We start from the raw sequence: 23175 nt of genomic DNA, 5'->3' as shown, positions 1-23175 counted from the left end.
ATATGCAAATCAAGCAAACAACAGAACGACCAGTTGCTATGACACACACTGACCACCAGGGGGCAGACGCTCAACGCAGGAACTGCCCCCTGGTGGTCAGTGCGTTCCCACAGGGGGAGCACCGCTCAGCCAGAAGTTGGTGATGGGAGCCTCTCCCACCTCCACTGCAGGCAGGCGGTAAGGAGAGAGGGATCCTGGACTGCAAGAGGGTGCAGGCCAGGCTGAGGGACCCCCGTCTAGTTTTATTGTTAGGCCTATAACCTATAGAAATGTAACATAACTGACAATAAAAGCACAAAGGAGGTAGTGGAAACGAAATTATATTAAAGAAATGACACCAGCTGGTAACTCCAACCCATAGAAAAAAATGAAGGAAACCAAAAGTGTTAAATAAGAAAGTAAATGTAAGTGAAGTGAGTATGTCACGTCAAGGAAATAATATGCCATATACTCAAGTTACTCATTGTTAAATTAAAAATAAGGCATGTTACAGAGCAGTATGCAAAGTATACATAATTTTGAGGTCAAACACTTTTATTAGATAAACTAAAAATCTATAGAATAGCTAAGTCAAAGTTTAAAAGGAAGAACAAAAAGAAGACCTGCCCTACCAGACACTGTGACATATTCCAGAGAAAAACAGTTCCTGAAAAAAGGGAAGAGACAATAAAACCAATGCAACAGAATAAGTATCTCCAAAACAGATTCATTTAGCCCTGGCCAGGTACCCGCCTGAGTTGGTTAGAGCATCATCCCAATATGGCAAAGTTGTGGGTATGATCCCCAATTAGAGCACACATAAGAATCCATCAATGAATGCATAAATAAGTGGGTTAACAAATCAATATCGATGTGTCTCCCGCTGCCCCCTCCCCCTCCCCCTCTCCCTCCATAGTTTCATCTATGGTAAGTTGATAAATAATGAAATTGATATCACAAATCAGTACAGAAAGGATGTATTATTTAGTAAATGGTATTTGGGAAACTGGATAACTTAAATAAAGAAGAAATTGTATCCCTAATTTACAATACACACATACACACACAAAAAAACTCCAGATGGATTAAAGGCATAAAAGTAAAATGTAAAACCTGAAATCTATCTTGAGAATGTAGAATACTGTTATGATCTTGGAAGTGGAGCACACATTCAACATGGAAATAGGTTGCAAATGTGTTGATGAAAACAGAAGCAGAACAAACTTTATAGCACAACTAGAGGCCCGGTACACGAAATTCATGCACGGAAGGGGGGCTCCCTCAGCCCAGCCTGCACCCATTCCAATCAGGGACCCCTCTCACAATCTGGGACCGCTGGCTCCTAACCACTCACCTGCCTGCCTGCCTGCCTGCCCCTAACTACCTCTCCCTGCCTACCTGATCATCCCTAACTGCCCTCCCGAGCCGCCTGATCTCACCCCCAACTGCTCTCCCCTGCTGGCCTGATCTCACTCCCAACTGCCTCTGCCAGCCTGATCTCACCCCCAACTGTCCTCCTCCCTTGCCGGCCTGATCTCGCCTCCAACTGCCCTCCCCTGCCAGCCTGGTTGCTCCCAACTTCCCTCCCCAGCCAGCCTGATCTTGCCCCCAACGGCCTTCCCCTGCCGGCCTGATCTCGCCCCTAACTGCTCTCCCCTGCTGGCCTGATCACCCCTAACTGCCCTCCCCTGCAGGTCTGATCTTGCCCCCCAGCTGCCCTCCTCTGCCAGCCAATTTGGTTCTGATTGGTCAGTTTCTATGCCAGTCAGCGTCAAAAGCTCCACCTCCTAGGCAGCCATTGGCTCCTCACAGTTGACCCAGATTTGGTTCTGATTGGTCAGTTTCTATGCCAGTCAGTGTCAAAAGCTCTGCCTCCTAGGAAGCCATTGGCTCCTCACAGTCGACCCAGATTTTGTTCTGATTAGTCAGTTTCTATGCCAATCAGCATCTCTGGGCCTATCAACGGGGCCTGATCAGAAAGGCAGGGCTGATAAGCAGCCCCATGAAGGCCTGGAGAGAAATGGAGGCTCGGCTATTGGGCAGGCCAGGAGAGAAAGAGAGGCAAGTTCTGATCAACGGCTGCCTCAGAGTCTACGGATCAGACCCTGCCTCTCTCTCTCTGCAGGCCTCTCTCCGGGCCTGATCTGCAGCCCCCTAGGCAGTCAGTGCTGGGTCACCAGGGCAACCCAGCACTGACTTCCGGTCTGTTCCAGACCGTCTGGTCGAGCCTTTGGTCGTAATTGGTTGTTACAACCCTGGCTCTTTATTATATAGATTATCATGTAGGCAAACTGAAAACATGCATATATAACCCCATATATTTTACAAGGACATACAAGATGCATGATAATATCTTCAACTGAGTTTTTAAGAAGTTTACAATGTAAAATCATGTTGTATTTAGTGACATACTTTATTAAATTACCACCTTCACCAAATAATCCCCAAGTCAAGAGCAACAGTTTCTTTCGTTTGGTTTGGGGTGGGGGTAGAGTCATTGTAATGAAGTGCACAGAACAGTGAGAGCTGCAAGTCTTATGGGCAGGACTCAGATCCTGCTGCGAACCTCTGCCCTCTGCACCAATGGATGATCTTACACTGGCTAAATACAAGGTACAAGGTGATGAAGGAACAAGTGTCTTACCTCTGTTAGTTGATTGCGTCTTTAGTAAAAACAACTCAGCTACTAAATTGCCTATTTTTTCTTTACACCACAATCCTAATTAGAAACTTGGTATTTTATAGGAACTGTCTAATAAGATAAAAATTACATATATGAATTAATGTGAATACAGTATCTGTGCTCTTGTGTCTTCAAGTATTTTAAATTATAATTAACTGTCTCCTTGACTATCAAGTTAACATGTAGGAGTTTCTGTTAAAGCTATTTACAGAAAGGGTGGAAACTCTTGTCAACTGGCACTGTCCTTGATTGCTATATTTTAAATTAATTCCCTTTGAACCCAATTACAGTGTATTTTATGAGTAAAAAATAAATATATTCAAGTGGATATGTTAAGATGATTAGTAGATTAAAGCAGGGAATCTGAGGACTGGGGGAAAATGGACATATCCTGATCATAGACTTGGGATGATGTACACTTTTTCCAATGTTTCTAAAATCTGGTTCAATATAGCCACTCTTCATAGCACACAATACAGGTGAGAGAGTAGCAAGAGTATCAGAATAGCAAGTCAAATCTGCTTTTACTATTTGACAACACACACATACAGACTTTCTCTATCTATACTGCTATTATCATTAGAGAAGTATTTTCTTCGTCACTCCTACTGATATCCATTGGAAGACATTGCCTAGACAAAGAAATTCTTCCTTCCTGGTTGACCACTACACAATAAATATGACTCTGACTCAAGAACTTGAGAATTGGATGCATTATTCAAATAGTGTGACTTTTTTTTCTTCCCTAGCCATTCCCCAATTTACTCCTCAAGCTAACTAAGAAATAAACTATCTGAATATTACTTGTGAGACCATGGATAGTTTATTTCATCTGTTTGAGATAATCTCTGAGGACTACTATCAGGCTAATATTTAAAAACATGAGTTAAGGATTTGACATACTATAATTTCTCAGTAAGACGGGAAAAACTATCAAGAAATTCAACTCACTTTCAAATTATTTTTCCTTCGCAATAGTCAAGGTCCTATCTTTAGGGCCCAAGATTTTTGGTAAGACAGATTCAGCTAGACCTTCCTTCTTCTTTTTTTTAAATATATTTTTATTGATTTCAGAGAGAAAGGGAGGAGAGATAGATAAAAGCATCAATGATGAGAAAGAATCACTTATCAGCTGCCTCCTGCAATCCCCACTGGAGATGGAGCCAGCAACGCAGGCAGGTGACTTGACCAAGAATCGAACCCATGACTTCCTGATTCATAGGTCGATGCTCAACCACTGAGCAACACCGGCCTGGGCAGATCTTCCTTCTTAAACACATTTCGTACCGCATAGAAATCTCTAAGACATATGCCAGGGACCGCACATTTTTGGGCAAACTGCACGTTATTTAAATCATCATAACTACAGATCATAATGCACTTTAGGTGTTGTTTTTCAATAATTATAACATTTTTATTTACAAAAACAAACAATTAAAGTTCCCAGTACTTTTTTAACATATGGTACCGCGTAAAACATTTTCCTCTATGAAGAGGGACCAAACAAAATTTACGTAAGTATCTAGATTCGCTCCTTTTTCCATGGGCGGCACAAACTCTGCAGGCTCTCGTAGGAAATTTTTTCTTTCCACTCGCTGGAATACATGTTGGTTCATGCTGCTTCATATCACCTGACAACCTTTTGGGTGGATCTTTACGAGGTGCTCTCCTGGCACCCCCAGAGAAAGGGCTGCACAGATTTTCTCTGGTTATGGAGAGCCTTCATTATTGTCATCTGTTATCCAGTCTCTCGCCATCAATAGCAGAAACTGTTTATACTTCATTTTTGCTTGTGGATTGAGGACATTGTACACTCTAAATGAATTGAAAAGTCCACAGTTTATAAGGTACAGCACTACTTTTTTTGTCCATTTTATCGTTTTCCTTAGAATGGAACAACACGAAAGGAAGTGTATCAGTTTCGTTGGTTTCTTTCCTTTTTCTGAGAGAGGGCATTTCTAAAAGCACCAGGAAGTTGAAGACGAAGACTATTCGAATGACCAAAATACAATGTAACTGCAATGCTTTATGGGTTCGTGCAATTATATAGTTTTTCGTAGATTGACCTGCACGGTTTCCACCAATGAGATCGCTTCATTCGATGTGGACAAGACAGTGTTTTGACATCTAAGGCCCGTAACAGATGGCGCGTGAAAAACGAGAAAACTCGTGAGGGGTCCTTAACAGATGGCGCGCGAAACACGACAAAGCTCATGAGCGGTAGGAAAGGTGTTAAGACTCCTTTCCCTGATTCAGGTCCACCCACCATGTTCAGGTTAGAAGTTCTCTTGGTTTGCTATAGTTCTCCCATCATTATACTTCTCACACTGTGCTCTACTTGTCTACTTTCTTGTCTTTATCTATTCCCCACCCTTTAAACAGTTTGTACTCTGAGAGAGGAAAAGACTGTCCCACTTTGTTTATCATTACTTTCCCAGTACGTAGCACTATGCCCAGAATGGAGTAGGAACACAATAATCAATGAATAACTAGCACTTAATTTAATTAAAGGCAGAAACTAAGAGCCAAATTCTACTACTTCAACATAGCACCTACCTCCCTAGTAGGAACTTTCATCCCTCTATTATGCTGCTGAGGGGTTTCCTCATCTTCTCTGACAACCCCAATTAGCCATTAAAGATCTACCACAAGCCCATCTCTAGTATACCTGCCACTACTCTTGAACTCACAAAATATAATTTGGCAGTAAAAGGAGGAAAGGATGGAAAACCTACTCCCACACACAATGGAGCACTCCTCTCACTTTGACTTAACCCAATCCACAAAGTCAAAGGACTATGCAATAGCAAATTAAGACCAGCACTACTAAGAGAGAAAGGGAACAAAACCTATTCTGCTACTATCCAAATCCTCCAAGCATCAGAGGTCCTAACCTCATCTCTTAAAACATAAAAACTACCATCTTTCCCAGAAATTCTTCCCTTTCCGGGGAAAAGCAGCACATGTGTGGGTGTGAAGGATATAGTGTACACTAACAATGGTGCCACTTTTGGTGGGACCTTTCATATGTCCACATTTATAAGGCCAGAGATTAAAAATGGCAGCAGAGTGAGTGGATACTGCATGGACATGCTCACAGAAACAAACTGGAATTACAACTAAAATAGAGAAAAACTTCCTGAATAATCAACGGAAAACTTGCTGGAGAGAACCTTGATACCCGAGGACCAAAAGTGGAGACCACATAGACTGGTAGGACGGGCAGAGGTGCGAAAAGGGCTGGCTGGGCGCCCACGGACAGCAACTGAAGTTTCAGAAAGGCATCTCAGCTGTGGGGGGTTGCCACTGAGAACTCAGGGGTCTAATCACCAAGTTGGGCCTCCCAGCAGAGAGCACCAGAACTGAGAAAGGTACCCACATAACACCTGTGAAAAGCAGCGGGGTTGCTGCCTGCCAGGGAGCGACAGCTGGAAATTCAGACACCCTCTTAAAAGGGCCAAAATTCCCTGTGGAGCCACCCACCTTGTGCTCCAGCAGAGGGAAGCCAGTGTGGACTGGAGCTTTGTGAGCAGAAGCCAGGATTGGGGACTCAGGGGTTAGAGCTCAGAAGGCAGAATAGAAAACACGGATAGTATTTATGGACTCTCCTATGTTGAGTCATTCCCTCATGCAGTGGAGGACATCTTTCCCACACAGACATTTGCCTTGCCTGGGGGAAGACAGTGGACCCACACCAAGCATGTCAAACTCATAGCCAGAAGGCCGCATGCAGCCCACAATGAATATTTTTGTGGCCCAACCAATATAACAGTATGTAAGAAACGTTTTAATAAAAATTTTGTAACTTAATTTTTACAATATCCTATTATACATAACTAGTAGCCCAGTGCATGAAATTTGTGCACTGGGGTGGCGGGGAGGGAAGGGGGGGAAAGGGCCCCTCAGTCTGGCCTTCACCCTCTCCAATCTGAGACCCCTCAGGGAATGTCCAACTACCTGTTTGTGCCCACACTTTTAACAGATAACAGCTCCATTGTTGTTTCTTTCTTATGCTTAAAACCATTGGAATTAGTAGGTATTCAAAGTGTGTATACATTTTGGGGGGACACCCTGTATTATCTCTAGTCAGCGGTGAAAGAAACCAACAGCAGATCTGGAACCCCCAGACAGGGAACCTCGCTCACTCCCCATGTCTCCCCACTTCACTTTCCACCTTCGTGGGCAGCAGGAGAATCAACGTTTTCTCTCATTAATTTGGAAAAGCACGTCCTGTCACCCGCTGCCCGGCAGGAGTGCGCTAGGCCCCAAGCAAGCGAGGCTCAGTCAGGGCAGCCTTCACTCATGGGTGCTGGCACCCAAAGTGCACATTCCTCCTCTACAGTCGCCCCGACTATCCCACTGTTTCACTGAGAGGACAGAATTCCTCTCCACCTCTGGGTTCTTGATCTTGGAACGCTGACCGAAGGCACCTTAGCGAGGGCCGTCCGCGCCCACCAGGTGTGTCTGTCTGCATCTGCTCCAGCCTCAGCACCTGCATTAACCCCCTAGAGGTTATCTCTTGCTGCACTGGCCTCCGTGGGAACAGGGAATCACCACTCCGCCCTCTCACTGTCATCTCACAGGCTCCCACCCTCAGCACCCAGAACACCCAGACACTCTCCAAAGGATGTGAGCACATCAGAGGGGGCCTGTGCACATCCTGTGAGGGTGTTAGGCATGCCAGGTTGATGGAAGTGCGGTGAAGAGGCGGGGGGAACTTGTGCACGCCTTGGTTTGCAACTGTTGCAGGCGCAGGAGGGTGACAGTGTGCTAGGGGATGTTCACACGCCAGGGGGGGATGTGCACACCGGAGGCCTCTGGCTTTGCAGATCCGCAAACCCCCGTGATGCGGCCAGGAGGATGTCAGTCTGGCCCGCCACGGTGGCTGTCCCTGCGATCCTGCACCTTCTGGGCCAGGAGGCGGATCTTGCGCAGCCACTCCTGGGCGCTGATGGCCTGCAGGCGCTACTTCAGCTCAGCCTGCAGGCTCCGCTTGGCACGCTCACAGCTGTCACCACCGCCATGTGGGGAGTACAGGCTGCCCTCCGCTGGCCTGCCTCCCCTGTCCAGAGGTTCTCTGCACTGCTCACCTGCCCAGAGTGACTGGGGCTGGGTGGAAGCCAGGCGTCCTGCCCTGCCCAACCCCGACCGATCTGCCCCTGTGCAAGCTGCCGCCCCACCGGGAAGGGTCACGGATCCAGGTCCCGGGACCGCAGACAGCCTCAAGCACTGCCCCCCGCCTGGCAGGGTCACGGATCTGGGTCCCGGGACCACGGACAGCCTCAAGAGCTGCCCCCCGCCCGGCAGGGTCACAGATCCGGTCCCGGACCGCAGACAGCCTTGCCCGCTGCCGCCAGCCTTCAGTATGCAAATTAGCCACCATCCTGCTGCTTCAGGGTGGGGGTCCCCACTGGGGTGCCTGGCCAGTCTGGGTGAGGGACTGAGGGCCATTTTTAGGCTGCCCGCACCCCCTTCAGGGTGGGGATCCCCACTGGGGTGCCTGGCCAGCCTGGATGAGGGGATGATGGCTGTTTGCAGCTGGTCACACACCCTTCAGGGTGCGGGTCCCCACTGGGGTGCCTGGCCAGTCTGGGTGAGGGTCTGAGGGCCGTTTTCAGGCTGGTGGGCGACTGAAGCTTCCAACTTCTCCTTTTTTTTTTTTTTTTTTTTATTCTGGGATTTATTTACCTTCTATGGCTGTCACTGGAGCTGAGAGCCGGCTTTAGCTCTGAGGCCCGGCTGCAGCTCTGAGACCTCGGCCGCTGAAAGCGGGGATCTGGGTTTGTTTGGGTTCTATCATTGAAACACTGTTGCGATCCTGCTAGCTGAAGCCCGGCTGGCCGAAAGCAAGTTTCTGGGGATTGTTTAACTTCTATAATTGCAACATTGTTTCTTAGAGTACAAGCTCAGAGGCCGGCAGCGGCAGGCGGGGAACCTTGGCTTCCTCCTTCAGGGGAGCAAGCAAGCCTCCTGTTCACTTCAGCTGCCTGGCTGCCGGCCGCCTTCTTGGTTGGCAGTTAATTTGCATATCACCCTGATTAGCCAATGGGAAGTGTGTCGGAGCTACGATTAATTACCATGTTTGTCTATTATTATATAGGATTATTAATAACGAAGTTCACTAATGACTGATTACTATAATTGTGTTGCACTCATTTCCCTTACACGCCTTACGCACAGGTGCACCATTTCTCTCCACTAATACTAGCAGCGAATATTTTAGCAGCCAATTGCCGCGTCATTAGTCTTGGACTGACTTGTTTGTTGTGCGCAACAGGAAATATTTTGCTTTCAGAGAATAAGAAAAATAGGTTTATTTGCGTTATGCTTATTAATTTGTGCAGTTATTCAGTGTCTGGTAAGTTAATGTTCAAGAAAAAATATTAATTTTTATTAAAATGTTCTATTATTTATGTTAATGATTATTCATTTATTTTAGCCCTTTGTATTCAGCATGTTATCTATTGACATAAACCTACGTTTCTATGAAAATTGAAGCTTTTGGTTTTTTGCAGCCCATATAAACTTAAACCTTGTTTATTTGGCCCATGTTAGCCTTTGAGTTTGGCATGCTTGACCCACACTATTGGAAAACACCTTGCCCTGAGGCCACTTAAGAGACTATAAATAATTAACCTCCAAGCAGAAGCAACTGCCACACCCTGCTGAAAAAAAAACCTCTCCCCACTCCTGAGGATGACTGCCTAGGGTAATTCAAGAGGAATCCTATCAGTCTATAGGCAGAGGTCATCTCTGGAGGCTTTGAGTGTTTGCCTGATCTAATTTGTCAGAAACAGCATTTGACACTGTCCTGCAGTAGAGATTAAGAGGCATAGAGGATGTACCTAATACATAGTCAGTCACAAACCCAAACAAGCAGCCAAAATGAAGAGACAAATAAACAACCCCCAAATGAAAGAACAAGCGAATTCTCCATAAGAAGAGAAAAATGAAGCAGAGATAAGAAATTTATCTAAAACATAGTTCACAGTAATGATGGTAAAGATGCTCAACGGCATGAGAAAAGATATAGTAACTATGAAAACAGAAATAATGACATAGCACAAATAAAGAACACATTGGAAGGAATACACAGCAGATTAGCAGAAGCTGAGGGTCAAATAAGTGAATTAGAAGACAGGGTTGAAAAAAATCACTCAATCAGAGAACTAGAAAGAAAAAACAGTTAAAAAACAGGAGGACACTTCTTCACAGCAGGTGCTGGGCTGCCACCTTACATGGCGGGAGTAAGACGAGAAGGAGCATGAGACGGGAAGGGTTCCCTGCCACTCTCCTTGGGTCCCAAAGAGGGCCAGCTGGCCGGGCTTTGGGGCGTATGCCCTGAGGCGGGGAGCGTGAGTGCAATGATGAGGGACCCGTCCCCTGGGCTGGGGACACACCGAATGTGACCACCTTCCTCTCCCTAACCCGGCTTCGGGAGGAGGAGTGGGCCAGATGCTGCCACTAGATGGATCACGGACATGGAGGCGGCCTGGCTCCTTCAGGTTTAAGTATTGTGTAAGTTGCATCAATGAAGCACATACAGGGGGCCTAGAAGACGATCAGCAACGGTTTTGGATTCAAGGCACAATGTCTGATGGCCCTACCTGCATTTCCCAATATTTCAGCAGTTTGGCTATCAGCGCCAAGCATCAGATAACGGCAAACTTAATGACTCTTCTAAGACAAGCAATACTATCCGTGTTTTCTTGCCAAACAAGCAAAGAACAGTGGTCAGTGTATGAAATGGAATGAGTTTGCATGACTGCCTTATGAAAAGCACTCAAGGTGAGGGGCCTACAACTGGAGTGCTGTGCAGCGTTCAGATTTCTCCACGAACACAAAGGTAAAAAAGCACGAATACTGATGCTGCCTCCTTGATTGCAGAAGAACTTGAAGTAGACTTGATGGATCACGTTCCTCTCACAACACACAACTTTGCTCGGAAGACCTTCCTGTGAAGCTTGCCTTCTGTGACATGTGTCAGAAGTTCCTACTAAATGGATTTCGATGTCAGACTTGTGGCTACAAATTTCATGAGCATTGTAGTACTAAAGTACCTACTATGTGTGTGGACTAGAGTAATGTCAGACAACTCTTATTGTTTCCAAATTCCACTATCACCGTTAGTCCCAGCACTGCCTTCTGAAAATGCATAGGATGCGAGAGTCTGCTTTCCAGATGCCTGCTAGTTCCCAGCACAGATACTCCACACCCCATGCCTTTATATTCAACACCTCCAACCCCTCCTCTGAAGGTTCCCTTTCCCAGAAGCAGAGGTCAACATCCACACCTAATGTTCACATGGTCAGCACTACACAGGATGATTGAGGATGCAATCTGAAGTCACAGTGAACCAGCCTCACCTTCAGCCTTGTCTAGCAGCCCCAACAATCTGAGCCCAACGGGCTGGTCACAGCCCAAAACCCCTATGCCGGCACAGAGAGAGCAGGCACCAGGATCTGGGTCCCAGGAGAAAACAAAATTAGGCCTCGTGGACAGAGAGATTCAAGTTATTACTGGGAAAAAGAAGCCAGTGAAGTGATGCTCTCCACTCAGACTGGGTCAGGCTCCTTTGGAACTGTTTTTAAGGACAAGTGGCATGGAGACGTTGCAGTAAAGATCCTAAAGGTTGTTGACCCCACGCCAGAGCAGTTTCAGGCCTTCAGGAATGAGGTGGCTGTCTTGCGCAAAACACAACACATGTACATCCTGCTCTTTATGGGTACATGACGAAGGACAACCTGGCGATTGTGACCCAATGATGTGAGGGCAACAACCTCTACAAACACCTGCATGTCTAAGAGACCAACTTCCAGATGTTCCAGCTGATTGACATTGCCCAGCAGACGGCTCAGAGAATGGACTACTTGCAATGTAAAGTACATCATCCACAGAGACATGAAATCCAACAATATATTTCTCCATGAAGGCCTGACAGTGAAAATTGGAGATTCTGGTTTGGCAACAGTGAAGTTGCGCTGGAGTGGTTCTCAGCAGGATGAACAATCCACTGGCTCTATCTTGTAGATGGCCCCAGAGGTGATCCGAATGCAGGCTAATAACCCATTCAGCTTAGTCTGATGTCCACTCCTATGGCATTGTGCTGTATGAGCTCATGTCAGGGGAGCTACCTTACTCCCACATCAACAATCAAAATAAGATCATCTTCATGGTGGGCCAAGGGTATGCCTCCCCAGACCTTAGTAAACTATACAAGAACTGCCCTGAAGCAATGAAGAGGCTTATAGCTGACTGTGTCAAGAAAGTTAAGGAAGAGAGGTCTTTTTTCCCCCAGATCCTGTCTTCCATTGAGCTGCTCCAACACTCTCTACCGAAAATCAACCGGAGCGCTTCTGAGCCATCCCTGAATCAGGCAGCCCACACCGAGGATATCAATGCCTGCACACTGACCACGTCCCCTAGACCAGGCGTCACCAACCAGTGGTCTGCGGACCACTGGTGTTCCGTGAGGTCTGAAAGATTGGCAACTGCTGGTTTAAGGAAACCTTTAGAGCAGCGGTCGCCAACCGGTGGTCCGGGGACCACTGGTGGTCCATGAGGTCTGAAAGATTGGCGAACGCTGCCTAGACTGCCTGTCTTCTAGCTGAATTTGCACCTACACTCAGGCCATCAGGGGAGGAAGAGAAGTCAGCAGGCACCATCTTTCTGCTCCCTTTCTATGGGAGCAGAGAGCTTGTTTTCAGAGAAGCTGCCGCTAAGGACCTTCTACTCAAAGGGCCTTACTTCATGTTACCTTCTTTTCTGCCCTTTCTGGTCCTGGGAGAAGGAAGCCATTTACAATGCTGGTTTATCCTGCTCCCTACCTGCATCCTCCATGCTCATGAGCTGAGCCTTCTCTAGATTCACCAGTGGCTGCTGATGGCAATATATGATCTGGGAACCCGGCCATTGGTTAGACAAGTATTTTTAGGGCATGAAAAGCACTTGGAGGGAAAATGAAGGTAGGCAAACCAGCCATGATGGAGGGACACGTGGATTTTGAGAATCAGCTCCTATGAGGAATGCTTATCACAGGAAGGACTTTTTCTTCAGAGATAGTGGTGAGTAGTGTGGCACCAAACAGGTAGTTCTGCACATAAAAGCACCAAATAACCCAGGATTGTCAAGACCATGCCGCCTAAAGGAGTGCTTTGGTACTATAGAACTATGGAGTTTGGGGAACCTTCCTTTTTTCATGGAGTTCTCCAGTGCACTGGGATCATTTTCCAGAAGAGGTGCCCGGCCTACCCTTTGAAGTCTCAGCTCTGTCAGGGAGGAGTCTTCCATCATGCTGAATTTTGTCTTCTAGGAGTTGCCCCTATGGGGTGGGGCCATCGACCAGCCTTGTCTCTCAACAGTCATGTCATTTGAGAGGAAACCAGGAATACAAGTTTTCTTGATTTGGTTTTTAATTTTGTTTTTATTGCGCCTGACAAAATACAGTTATCTGATGGTTCCTCAATTATGTTATTTTGATAAAAATAAATTAAATGTAAAAAACAAAAACAAACCAACAACACACACACAAAAACAGGAGGATAACTTAAGGGAGCAGTGGGACTACAGAAGCAACAATATTTGAATAGCAGGTGTGCCAGATGAGGTAGAAAGGGAGAAAGGGATAGAGAATGTGTTTGAAGAAATAATGACAAAAAAAAAAAGAAATAATGGCAGAAAACTTCCCTAACCTGGTAAAGGAAAAAGTCACACAACTTCAGGAGGCACAGAGAACCCCAAGCAAGAAAAACCCAAACAGGCCCATGTGCAGACACATCATAATTAAAATGCCAAAAATTAAAGACAAAGAGAAAATCTTAATGGCAGCAAGAGAAAAGAAAAACTGTTACCTACAAAGGAGTTCCCATAAGGCTGACACCTAATTTCTCATCAGAAACTCTACAGGTCAGAGGGAATGGCATGAAGTACTCAAGGTAATGCAAAGCAAGGATCTGAGACCAAGATTACTGTATCCAGCAAGGCTATCATTCAAAATAGATGATCAAATAAAGAGCTTCCCGGACAAAAAAAAAAAAGGCTAAAGGAGCACATCACCACCAAGCCAGCATTATAAGAAATGTAAAGGGATTGCAGTAATGAGAATAAGCAACAGAGAGAGAAACCTAGGCATACAGAATTAAAATGGCAATAAATAGTACCTATCAATAATAACCCTAAATGTCAATGGACTATGCTCCAATCAAAAGGCATAAGGTAGCTAAATGGATACAAAAACATGACCTAACTATATGCTCTATAAGAGACCCACCTCAGGACAAAAGACACACAAAAGAACTTAAGTGCACAGGATGAGGGTGAAGGGTTGGGAAAAAAAATTGCAAAGCAAATGAAAAGAAAAAAAAAGCTGGAATAGCAATACTCATATCTGACAAAATAGACTTTAAAATGAAGGCCATCACAAGTGACAACAAAGTTCACTACATAATACTAAAGGGATCCATCCAACAAGAGGCTATAACCCTGGTAAACATACATGCACCCAATACAGGAGCACCTAAATATATAAAAAACTTTTAGAGGATTTTAACTGTGAGGTCGGCAACAATACAGTCACAGTAGGGGACTTTAACACCCTGCTGACTTCACTGGATAGATCTTCCAGACAAAAACTTAAGGAAACAGTGACTCTAAAGGACACACTGGACAGATGGATTTAATTGACATTTATAGAACATTTTGCCCCAAGGCAGCAGAATATACATTCTTCTCAAGTGCACCTGGATCACTCACAAAGATAGACCACATGTGAGGATACAAAACAAGTCTCTACAAGTTCAAGAAGATTGAAATCATATCAACCATCCTCTCAGATCACAGTGGGATGAAATTAGATAGCAACACAGTAAAAACACCCCAAAACATTCAAACACATGAAGGCTAAATAGCATGTTATTAAACAATGAATGGGTTACCAACAAGATCCAGAAAGAAATAAAAAACTTCCTGGAAACAAATGAAAACAAACACACAACAACCCCAAATCTCTGGGACACAGCAAAAGCAGTCCTGAGAGAGAAGTTCATAGCATTATAGGCATATCTCAAAAAACAAACAAACAAACAAAAACATCCCACACAAAAATCAACAATAAACTCAATAAACTATTTAACCCTACAACTTAGAAGACATTGTTTCTTTCCTGAGCTCCCCCACACTGAGTCAGCAGGCAGAGGCCATATCAGCCTGGCTATCACTGTTCCTCCTGCCCTGGTGATCCCCTGAGACACTGCCCCACCCAACTTGCTGGTCCACCAAAGCTGTTTCAAGTGGCTTTTCCATTTGAATAGACTCTCTTGGTTCATGCAGTGGACTTTTTAAAAATCTCTCAAACAAGTAGCATCTGGCCCCAGCATCCCTCAAATCTCTCACTAAGTGGCCCCATACCCAGCAATCGGCCTTGTTTTGCAGCTTGGTCTCTCCTGGGCATCTCCAAGCCCAGCACAAGTAGCATTCACCTGCAGATCGCTTTGTAGCTCATGCCGGGTGGCCCTGGGCAGAACAAGGTGATGACTGACCTTAGCCGGCACCTCCCAGGAGGCCCCAAAGTCAGTGCACCCAGTGGACCGCTTCAGACCACAACAAAGCACCACTCATCCATTTCCACAAGTGACAAACTCAAGGGGAGGACTCAGCAGGCACCAGAGTCCCACTGAAGTAAGTCACCCTCCGTGGGGTGGACACCTGCAAAGCTGATCCTCCAAAGTGGTCACAGCCAGTCGTTGCAGCCAATTAGCCTGCAGGTAAATCCCTCCCATTGGCATGACAAAAGCAAGCAAGACTCAACTACACTGAGGAGGCTGTGTCACTCAACTCTACAGGACACCTACTACATTAGGCCACTCTACCAAGCTCAGGAGATGCAGCAGCTCTACCTAATAAAAACAAACACAGAAAAGCTGCCAAAATGAGGAGACAAAGAAACATGTCCCAAATGAAAGAACAAAAAAACTCCAGAAAAATAACTAAACAAAATGGAGATAAGCAAAATATTAGATGCAGAGTTCAAAACACTGGTTATAAGGGCAGAACTTAGTGAGAACTTCAATGGCATAAAAAGGAGGTGAAAATCATAAAGAGCCAGTCAGAAATTAAAGATACACTAACTGAAATGAATAATTTATAGGGGATCAACCACAGTAGATGAAGTCAAGAATCAAAAGAGACAAGAATCAGAAATAAAAGAGAAGAGGCTATAACTAATATAACAGAAATACAAAAGGAATCATAAGAGACTATGAACAATTATACATCAACAATGCACACCAACCTAAAAGAAATAAATTTCCAGAAACACGTAACCTATCAAGATTGAATCATGAAGAAATAGAAAATCTGAATAAACATTACCAGTAAGGAGACTGAATCTGTAATTTAAAAAACTACGAAGGATCAAACATCTAGGACACAATACATACACTGGAAAATTCTCCCAGAAAGTGAAAGAATACCAATCCAGAAAACAGAAGGGGAGAGAACACTTCCAAACTCATTTTATGAGGCCCACATTACCCTGACACCAAAACCAAACAAGGTCTCTACAAGAAAAGAAAATTATAGGTCAGTATTGCTGATGAACATAGATGTAAAAATTCTCAGCAAAATAAGTTCAACAATACAGTAAAAGGATCACCATAATCAAGTGGGATTTATTCCAGGGATACCAGAATGGTTCAACATCCACAAATCAACCATTGTGTTATACCACATGGACACAACCATCTTAATAGATGCAGAAAAGCATTTGACAAAGTTCAATATCCATTTAAGATAGGGAGCAAACCTCAACATAATAAAGGCTATATATGATAAGCCCAGAGCTAACATCATACTCAATGATGAGAAACTGAAAGCTTTTCCTCTAAGATCAGGAACAATACAAGGATGCCCGCTCTTACCACCTTTAAAAAATATATATATTTGTATTGATTTCAGAGAGGAAGAGAGAGGGAGAGAGAGATAGAAACATTAAGGACGAGAATCATTAATCGGCTGCCTCCTGCATGCTTCCTATTGGGGATCGTGCCCGCAACCTGGGCATGTGCCCTGACTGGGACTCAATCGAACTGTGACCTCCTGGTTCATGTGTCCAGGCCCCAACCACTGAGCAACGCCAGCCGGGCCACTCTCACGGTATTCAACATATATATAAAACCCTAGCCGAAACTGGTTTGGCTCAGTGGATAGAGCGTCGGCCTGCGGACTGAAGGGTCCCAGGTTCGATTCCGGCCAAGGGCATGAACCTGGGTTGCGGGCACATCCCCAGTAGGAGATGTGCAGGAGGCAGCTGATCGATGTTTCTCTCTCATCGATGTTTCTAACTCTCTATCTCTCTCCCTTCCTCTCTGTAAAAAATCAATAAAATATATTTTTAAAAAAAGAAAAAAACCCTAAACACTCCATACACAAAAAAACTATTAGAATAAACAAAGTTGCAGGATACAAAATCAATATATAAAAATCTGTTGTGTCGCTATACACTAGTAATTATCAGAAAGAGAAATTAAGTAAACAATCCCATTTACAATTACACCCCCCCGCCCAAAAAATGCCTGAGAAAAAATTTAACCACGGAGTTAAAAAAACTATACACTGAAAACTATTAAGGCATCAATAAAAGAAATTGAAAATGACACAAACAAAAATATATTCCATGCTCATGGACTGAAAGAACTGATACTGTTAAAATGTCCATATTATTGCCCTAGCCTAGTGTGGCTAAGTTGGTTGAGAGTCGTCCTATGCACCAAAAGGTCATTTGTTCAATTCCCTATCAGGGCACATGCTCAGGCTGTGGGTTTGATCCCCCTGTCAGGATACATGTGGAAGGCAATCGATTATATTTGGCAATTTCCAAAAGAAAGAATTGGGGGGGAAAGAATTAAACGTTATAATATAGAACAAGAGCCCTAGCTGGTTTGGCTCAGTGGATAGAGCATCGCCTTGTGGACTGAAGGGTCCCGGGTTCGATTCCAGTCAAGGGTACATGCCTGGGTTGTGGGCTTGATCCCCAGTAGGAGGCGTGCTGGAGGCAACTGATCAATGATTCTCTCTCATCATTGATGTTTCTGTCTCTCCCTCTCCCTTCCTCTCTGAAATCAATAAAAAATAATTTAAAAAATCAAATATTTCTAAAAAAAATTATAAAACAAGAGTTCTTTGATAGTGACTATTGTAAAGTACAACTACTTTGATAGAATTACTTAGAAGAATTAGCTATGCCAAGAATGGAGGAGTGAGGAGGTAAAGATTTCTTTCCCAAGCACACTTTAGGCCTGATAGAGGAGATACCAAAAAAGGGGAGCAAACTATACAAAAGACAGACACGAGATGCAAGGGAGTCAACATAGCAGAAAACCAAAGGGAATTGTGAAGGCAACCCCCAAGACAACATCTGTGCTGGAAGTCTAGAGAGCAACAAGTCCGGATTAGAGAAAAACTCCAGAAGAGCTCCAGGATAGTATCTCTTTAAAAAATATAACTGATAAATCATATGACATTGACAGTATGGAAAACTACACTGCAAGACATTTTACAGACCAGGGTGAAAATTTCAATGTTCAACAAAAGTAAGCAAATTCTACTGTTTTAATGAGTTAATTTTTAAACCCAATTGTATAAGAAAGAAATTTAATACTACAAATAACTAAAAATATCTTACAAATATTTTACACTGTTCTAAGTACTTTGAATGCATTAAATCATTTAACCTTCAACATTACTTTCTTCTATTCTATATGGCTTATATGTAAATTTTTTCCTATCTAATAAAAGAGTAGTATGGAAATTAACCGTGACTGTCACTCCGTCACTCTGTCACAAAGATGGTGGCGCCCAGTCCCCTCAGCCCCACCGCTGAAGTGTCAAGGCCTGTCACCACTCCGGCGGGCTGATCGCGGCAGTGTCTGGGCATGTGGACCCGGCCGGGGGCCACGGGGGAGAGCACGAAGGCATGACCTGCCCACTCCGGCAGGCTGACGCAGCCTCGCCGCTGCAGTGTGCGGGCCTGTGGACCCGGCCGGGACCACGGGGCCAAGCAGCGAGGCACGACCCGCCCACTCCGGCTGGCAGATGGCGGCAGTGTCTGGGCCTCTGGACCCAGCTGAGGGCTGCAGGGCCGAGCAGCAAGGCACAACTCACCCACTCCAGCAGGCCGATGCAGCCTCACCGCTCTACTGCTGCCGCAGTGTCTGGGCCTGTCAGCCCCTCCATGAGGCTGAATGCTGCGTCCAGGGGGCACACGCAAATGGGTGGGGACTTGACTCTGGGTCTTCTGGCACAGGGGGACTTGATACTATGTCCCCGTTTGTGCTGGCCAGCAGGTGGACATCCCCTGAGGGGTCCCAGACTGTGAGAGGGCACCGACCGGGCTGAGAGACCGCCCCCCGACTGCACAAATTTTTGTGCACCGGGCCACTAGTATAATCATAAAAGGACATGGGATTTGAAATGTTTTGTGTGAGCATATTGAAAGAATGGAAAAGAGACTATGTGGGAAATTCCTCATCTAACGTTACTAGTATAGAAGAAAATATCTAAAACTGCTGAATCAAGATACAGTAATGTTTTATTAAGAAATAAAGCTAATAGGCGTAGCTCAGTGCTTGAGTACTGACCTGTGTACCAGGAGGTCATAGTTCGATTCCTTGTTAAGGCACATGCCTGAGTTGTGGGCTAAATCTACAGTGTGGGGCATGCAGGAGGCAGCGAATCAACTCTCATCATTGATGTTTCTATCTCTCTCTCCCTCTTCCTTCCTCTCTGAAATCAATAAAAATATATATAAAAAAAGAAAAACAAAAAATTAACTAAGAGTGAAGAGTAGTTGCCTTTAAGAAGAATGGAGGGAACAGACAAGACACTGAATCTGTTGTTTTGTTTGTTTTTTGACATTCAATATTATTTTGTAGCTTCAGGTGTACAGCATAGTGGTTAGAACTCTCAGTCCCTCCCCCACTGGCCCGCGAGTGGGGCGGGGCAGGACTGGCAAGCAGGCTGAATGGCTGACCTCTTGGTTCCTGCCCCCAGCCCACAGGCTCCGATGGATCAGCCATGGTGAACGGGGGAATCAGGGTGGGTGTGGGAGGACCGGGCTGGCTATCAGGCCGTTGGGATCACCAGTTCATCCCCAGCTGCTCAGGGGCTCAGGCCTGAGGGAAAGCGGGTGCCAGCGACTTCACCTCCATGCATGTGCGCCAGGCCGGCCACTGATGGAATGCGCTGCCCACTGGAGGCCGCGCATGCCAGGGCAGGTAGGTCACAGGCATGCCCCAGAGCTTCTAGTAGCACCTCAAGCCCCAGTGGCAGTGGCGGCGCCCACATGAGCGGCCCCCAGCGGGCAGCACACTCCATCAGTCGCTGCCCAGCGCACGCGCATGGAGGTGAAGTCACTGGCGCCTGCTTTCCTGCAGGCCTGAGCCCCTGAGCAGCCAGGGATGAGCTGGTGATCCCAACGGCCTGACAGCCTAGTGGCGGAGGCAGTGTTTGGCCTGGGGACTGGCGAACAGGCAGAAGATGGCCCTGATCACAGGAGGCTAGGCCCTAGGAACCCTACCCACACGATTTCGTGAGCTGGGCCTCTGGTATATATATATATATATATAAAAGCCTAAGTGACCATTATGACTGCTTGACTGAACGACCAGTCGCTATGAGGTGCACTGACCACCAGGGGGCAGATGCTCAATGCAGGAACTGCCCCCTGGTGGTCAGTGCACTCCCACAGCCAACCTCCCGCAGTCCCTCCCCCCGGCCGGCCCCGATTGCCTCAATTGGGACTGGGCGAGATGGCCCCGTTCAGCCCCCATCGCTGGCCAGGCTGAGGGACCCCACCCGTGCACAAATTCGTGCACCAGGCCTCTAGTACTTAATAGTTTCCCTAATATTTCCAGGACCCACCTGGCACCATACATAGCTATTACAATACTAGTAGCGATGCACATGAATCCGTGTGCCAGTAGCTCACCAGTAACTCGCTGCCGCCCTCCACTAGCTCTCCACCCGCTGCCCCACCCTCCTGTAGCTCCCTCTGTCCCCCCGGCTCCCCCACTCATAGCTTGCTGCCCTGCCCCCTCCTGTAGTTAGCCGCCGCCCGCTTGTAGCTTGCTGCCCCACCCTCCTGTAGCTCCCTCCATCCCCCCGGCTCCCCCACTCATAGCTTGCTGCCCTGCCACGTCCTGTAGTTAGCTGCCGCCCGCTTGTAGCTTGCTGCCCCACCCTCCTGCTGATCCGTGATCCGGTTGTTACGTGGTCAGTCGTTACGCTTCACGGTGTAAGGACCATTTGCATATTACATCTTTATTATATAGGATTACTGACTATTATTTCCTATGCTGTACTTTATATCCCCATGATTACCATTCTCAGTCCCTTCACTTCTTTCACCCAGTCCCCAACCCTTCTCCCCTCTGGCAACCATCAGTCTGTTCTCTGTATCTACAAGTTTGTTTAGGTGTTGTTTCTTGGTTTATGGTGTTCTTTAGATTCCACAGATAAGTGAAATCATATTATATTTATCTTTCTCTGGCTGACATATTTCACCTAGCATAATACCCTTTAGGTCCATCCATGCTGTCAAAAATTGTAAGGTTTCATTTTTTATGGCTGAGTAATATTCCATTGTATATATGTACCACAGCTTTTTTATTATCCACTGATCTAGTGATTGGTGCTTGGGTTGCTTCTATAGCTTGGCTATTGTAAATAATGCTGCCATGAACATAGGGGTGCATGTATTCTTTCAAATTAGTGTTTTGGTTTTCTTTGAATATATACCCAGAAGAGAAATTGCTGAGTCATAAGGCAGCTGCATTTTTAATTTTTGAGGAACTTCCCATAGTGGCTCACCAATCTGCATTCCCACCAACAATGCATGAGGACTTCCTAGGACACTGTATCTTTTGGTGAAAAGTTTCATAATTTTACAACTACTTCATTTTTGATAAATATTCAAAATTAACTTTTAAAAGACAGAAAATGATGAAAGTGAAAACAAACCTTGGTAACATCAGTTTCCATAGCAGTGTTTCCCAAAGGGCATCCTCTGGAAAAATAGTTCTCATTTCACAGGATTACCTTGGAGCCTTTAATATAGGGTGGAGCAAAAGTAGGTTTACAGTTGAGTTGTGAGTATGCAAAAGTTTATCTTTGTATTATTATTTATTAATTATTGTATTATTTTCCATACAAATAACTGTAAACCTGCTTTTGCCCTCAAAGTATGTTAAAACATACTTTATAGTTTTTCCCTAACACTGGACCGCAAGAACTACCCACTCTCTCCTGTTTTAAGGAAGTGGTTGTCAAATGTAATTAAGTCCACAGACCAGTACAAAGAAAAGCAAGAGCAATATTGAATTTTTAACTAAGATTAATCAACTTAAAAGCAATTCCTATTTTGAGAGCATGTCCTTAGATTCTTAGAGTTAAAATATCTTTTCTTTTATAAAATAAGGGTGATAAGTGGCAATTTTTAATAACCTTCTTCTTTCCAAAATAAAAAGGTGGCAAGCCTATGTCAGCACACTACCTTTATCCCACTAAAAAAAGTTAATGGTTCATGAAAGTCAAATCTGGGAATCTTTGGAAAACTCATTTGAACGATGAGAAAAAAATCCTCTTAGAAAAAAACAACCCAGAAAGAGTATCATTAAAAAAAAGAAAACTAAGAAAAAGGAGGAAGTAGTCTATCGAATGTACCTAATAGGTTAGGTAAAATGAGTAATAAAAATTGTTTATTGAAATTAACAATCCTAAAGTCACCTATGACCACTGGGTTCAAATGCCAGACCACATGGGGTTTATAAGTGAAGACTAACAGGCTTAGTTTAGCTTGCTCTTTCTAAACACCTCCTCAAAAAGGTCAAAGAAGGCTTTAGAGTGGGAATAATTTGAGCATTAATACAAGCTACTGGTTACAAGAATGGAGAAGTTGTTGGAACTAGGGGAAAAATAACCTAACCACAAATATTCATATTCTAAAAAATTTATTCTTACTTTCATACACAGGTATCTAAGCAGAATCAACCAATTTTCTAGAAATTTGACCTAAAATAACTCAATGTCAACAAATGGAATTTGCATTTCAAGTTACAAAGGAAAGAAAATATTCTGCTCATCACTAGGATATCTAAAACTTTTCACAGTGTCTGACAGAAGGTAGATACTTTTCTCTCTTGAATAAATTAATGAACACCTATACTTACCAAGACAGACATACATTAGTGAATCCTCCATCTATCAAGCAAATATCACTATCCTACGAATGCACATATTCTACAACACACGACTCCAAATTTGTTTGTGTATTTAAATGTAGAATTAAAAAGCCAAAAAACTAATTTCACCTCACTTCAAGATTGAAACTAAAAGTAGAACCAAATTCGCTACCCTAGCCTCAGGTTTAGCCTGAGCCCTCCAGAATTAAAATTAACTTAGCCGTCTAACAGGTCAAGCAATGACAGAGGTGTATACAGTAAATGTAGCTTTCGCTCTTA

At 44.8% G+C, this 23175-nt stretch overlaps 1 protein-coding gene and 1 pseudogene across 5 annotated transcripts in view; one reads left to right on the top strand and one right to left on the bottom strand.

Annotated features, from left to right (window-relative positions):
- Nucleotides 1-23175, bottom strand: part of MTF2 (metal response element binding transcription factor 2) — an 81717-nt gene that overhangs the window by 38590 nt on the left and 19952 nt on the right. For 4 of the 5 annotated variants that reach the window (XR_004973923.1, XM_036348338.1, XM_036348340.1 and 1 more), the window contains exon 2: nt 21677-21762. The exons of the other annotated variant lie outside the window; for it this stretch is intronic. Coding sequence is in view for 3 of the 4 variants with exons in the window: in XM_036348338.1 (XP_036204231.1) it covers nt 21677-21741 (65 nt within the window). In the remaining variant the exon portion in view is untranslated. The remainder of the gene's footprint in view (nt 1-21676; nt 21763-23175) is intronic. 5 annotated transcript variants of the gene reach the window in all.
- On the top strand, nt 10194-15879 carry LOC118677484 (annotated as a pseudogene).

This window comes from Myotis myotis, unplaced genomic scaffold, assembly GCF_014108235.1.
Source record: "Myotis myotis isolate mMyoMyo1 unplaced genomic scaffold, mMyoMyo1.p scaffold_m19_p_2, whole genome shotgun sequence".
NCBI classification, from domain to species: domain Eukaryota; kingdom Metazoa; phylum Chordata; class Mammalia; order Chiroptera; family Vespertilionidae; genus Myotis; species Myotis myotis.
The sequence above is the reverse complement of the archived record's forward strand: the minus strand, read 5'-3'. Positions and strand labels throughout refer to the sequence as shown.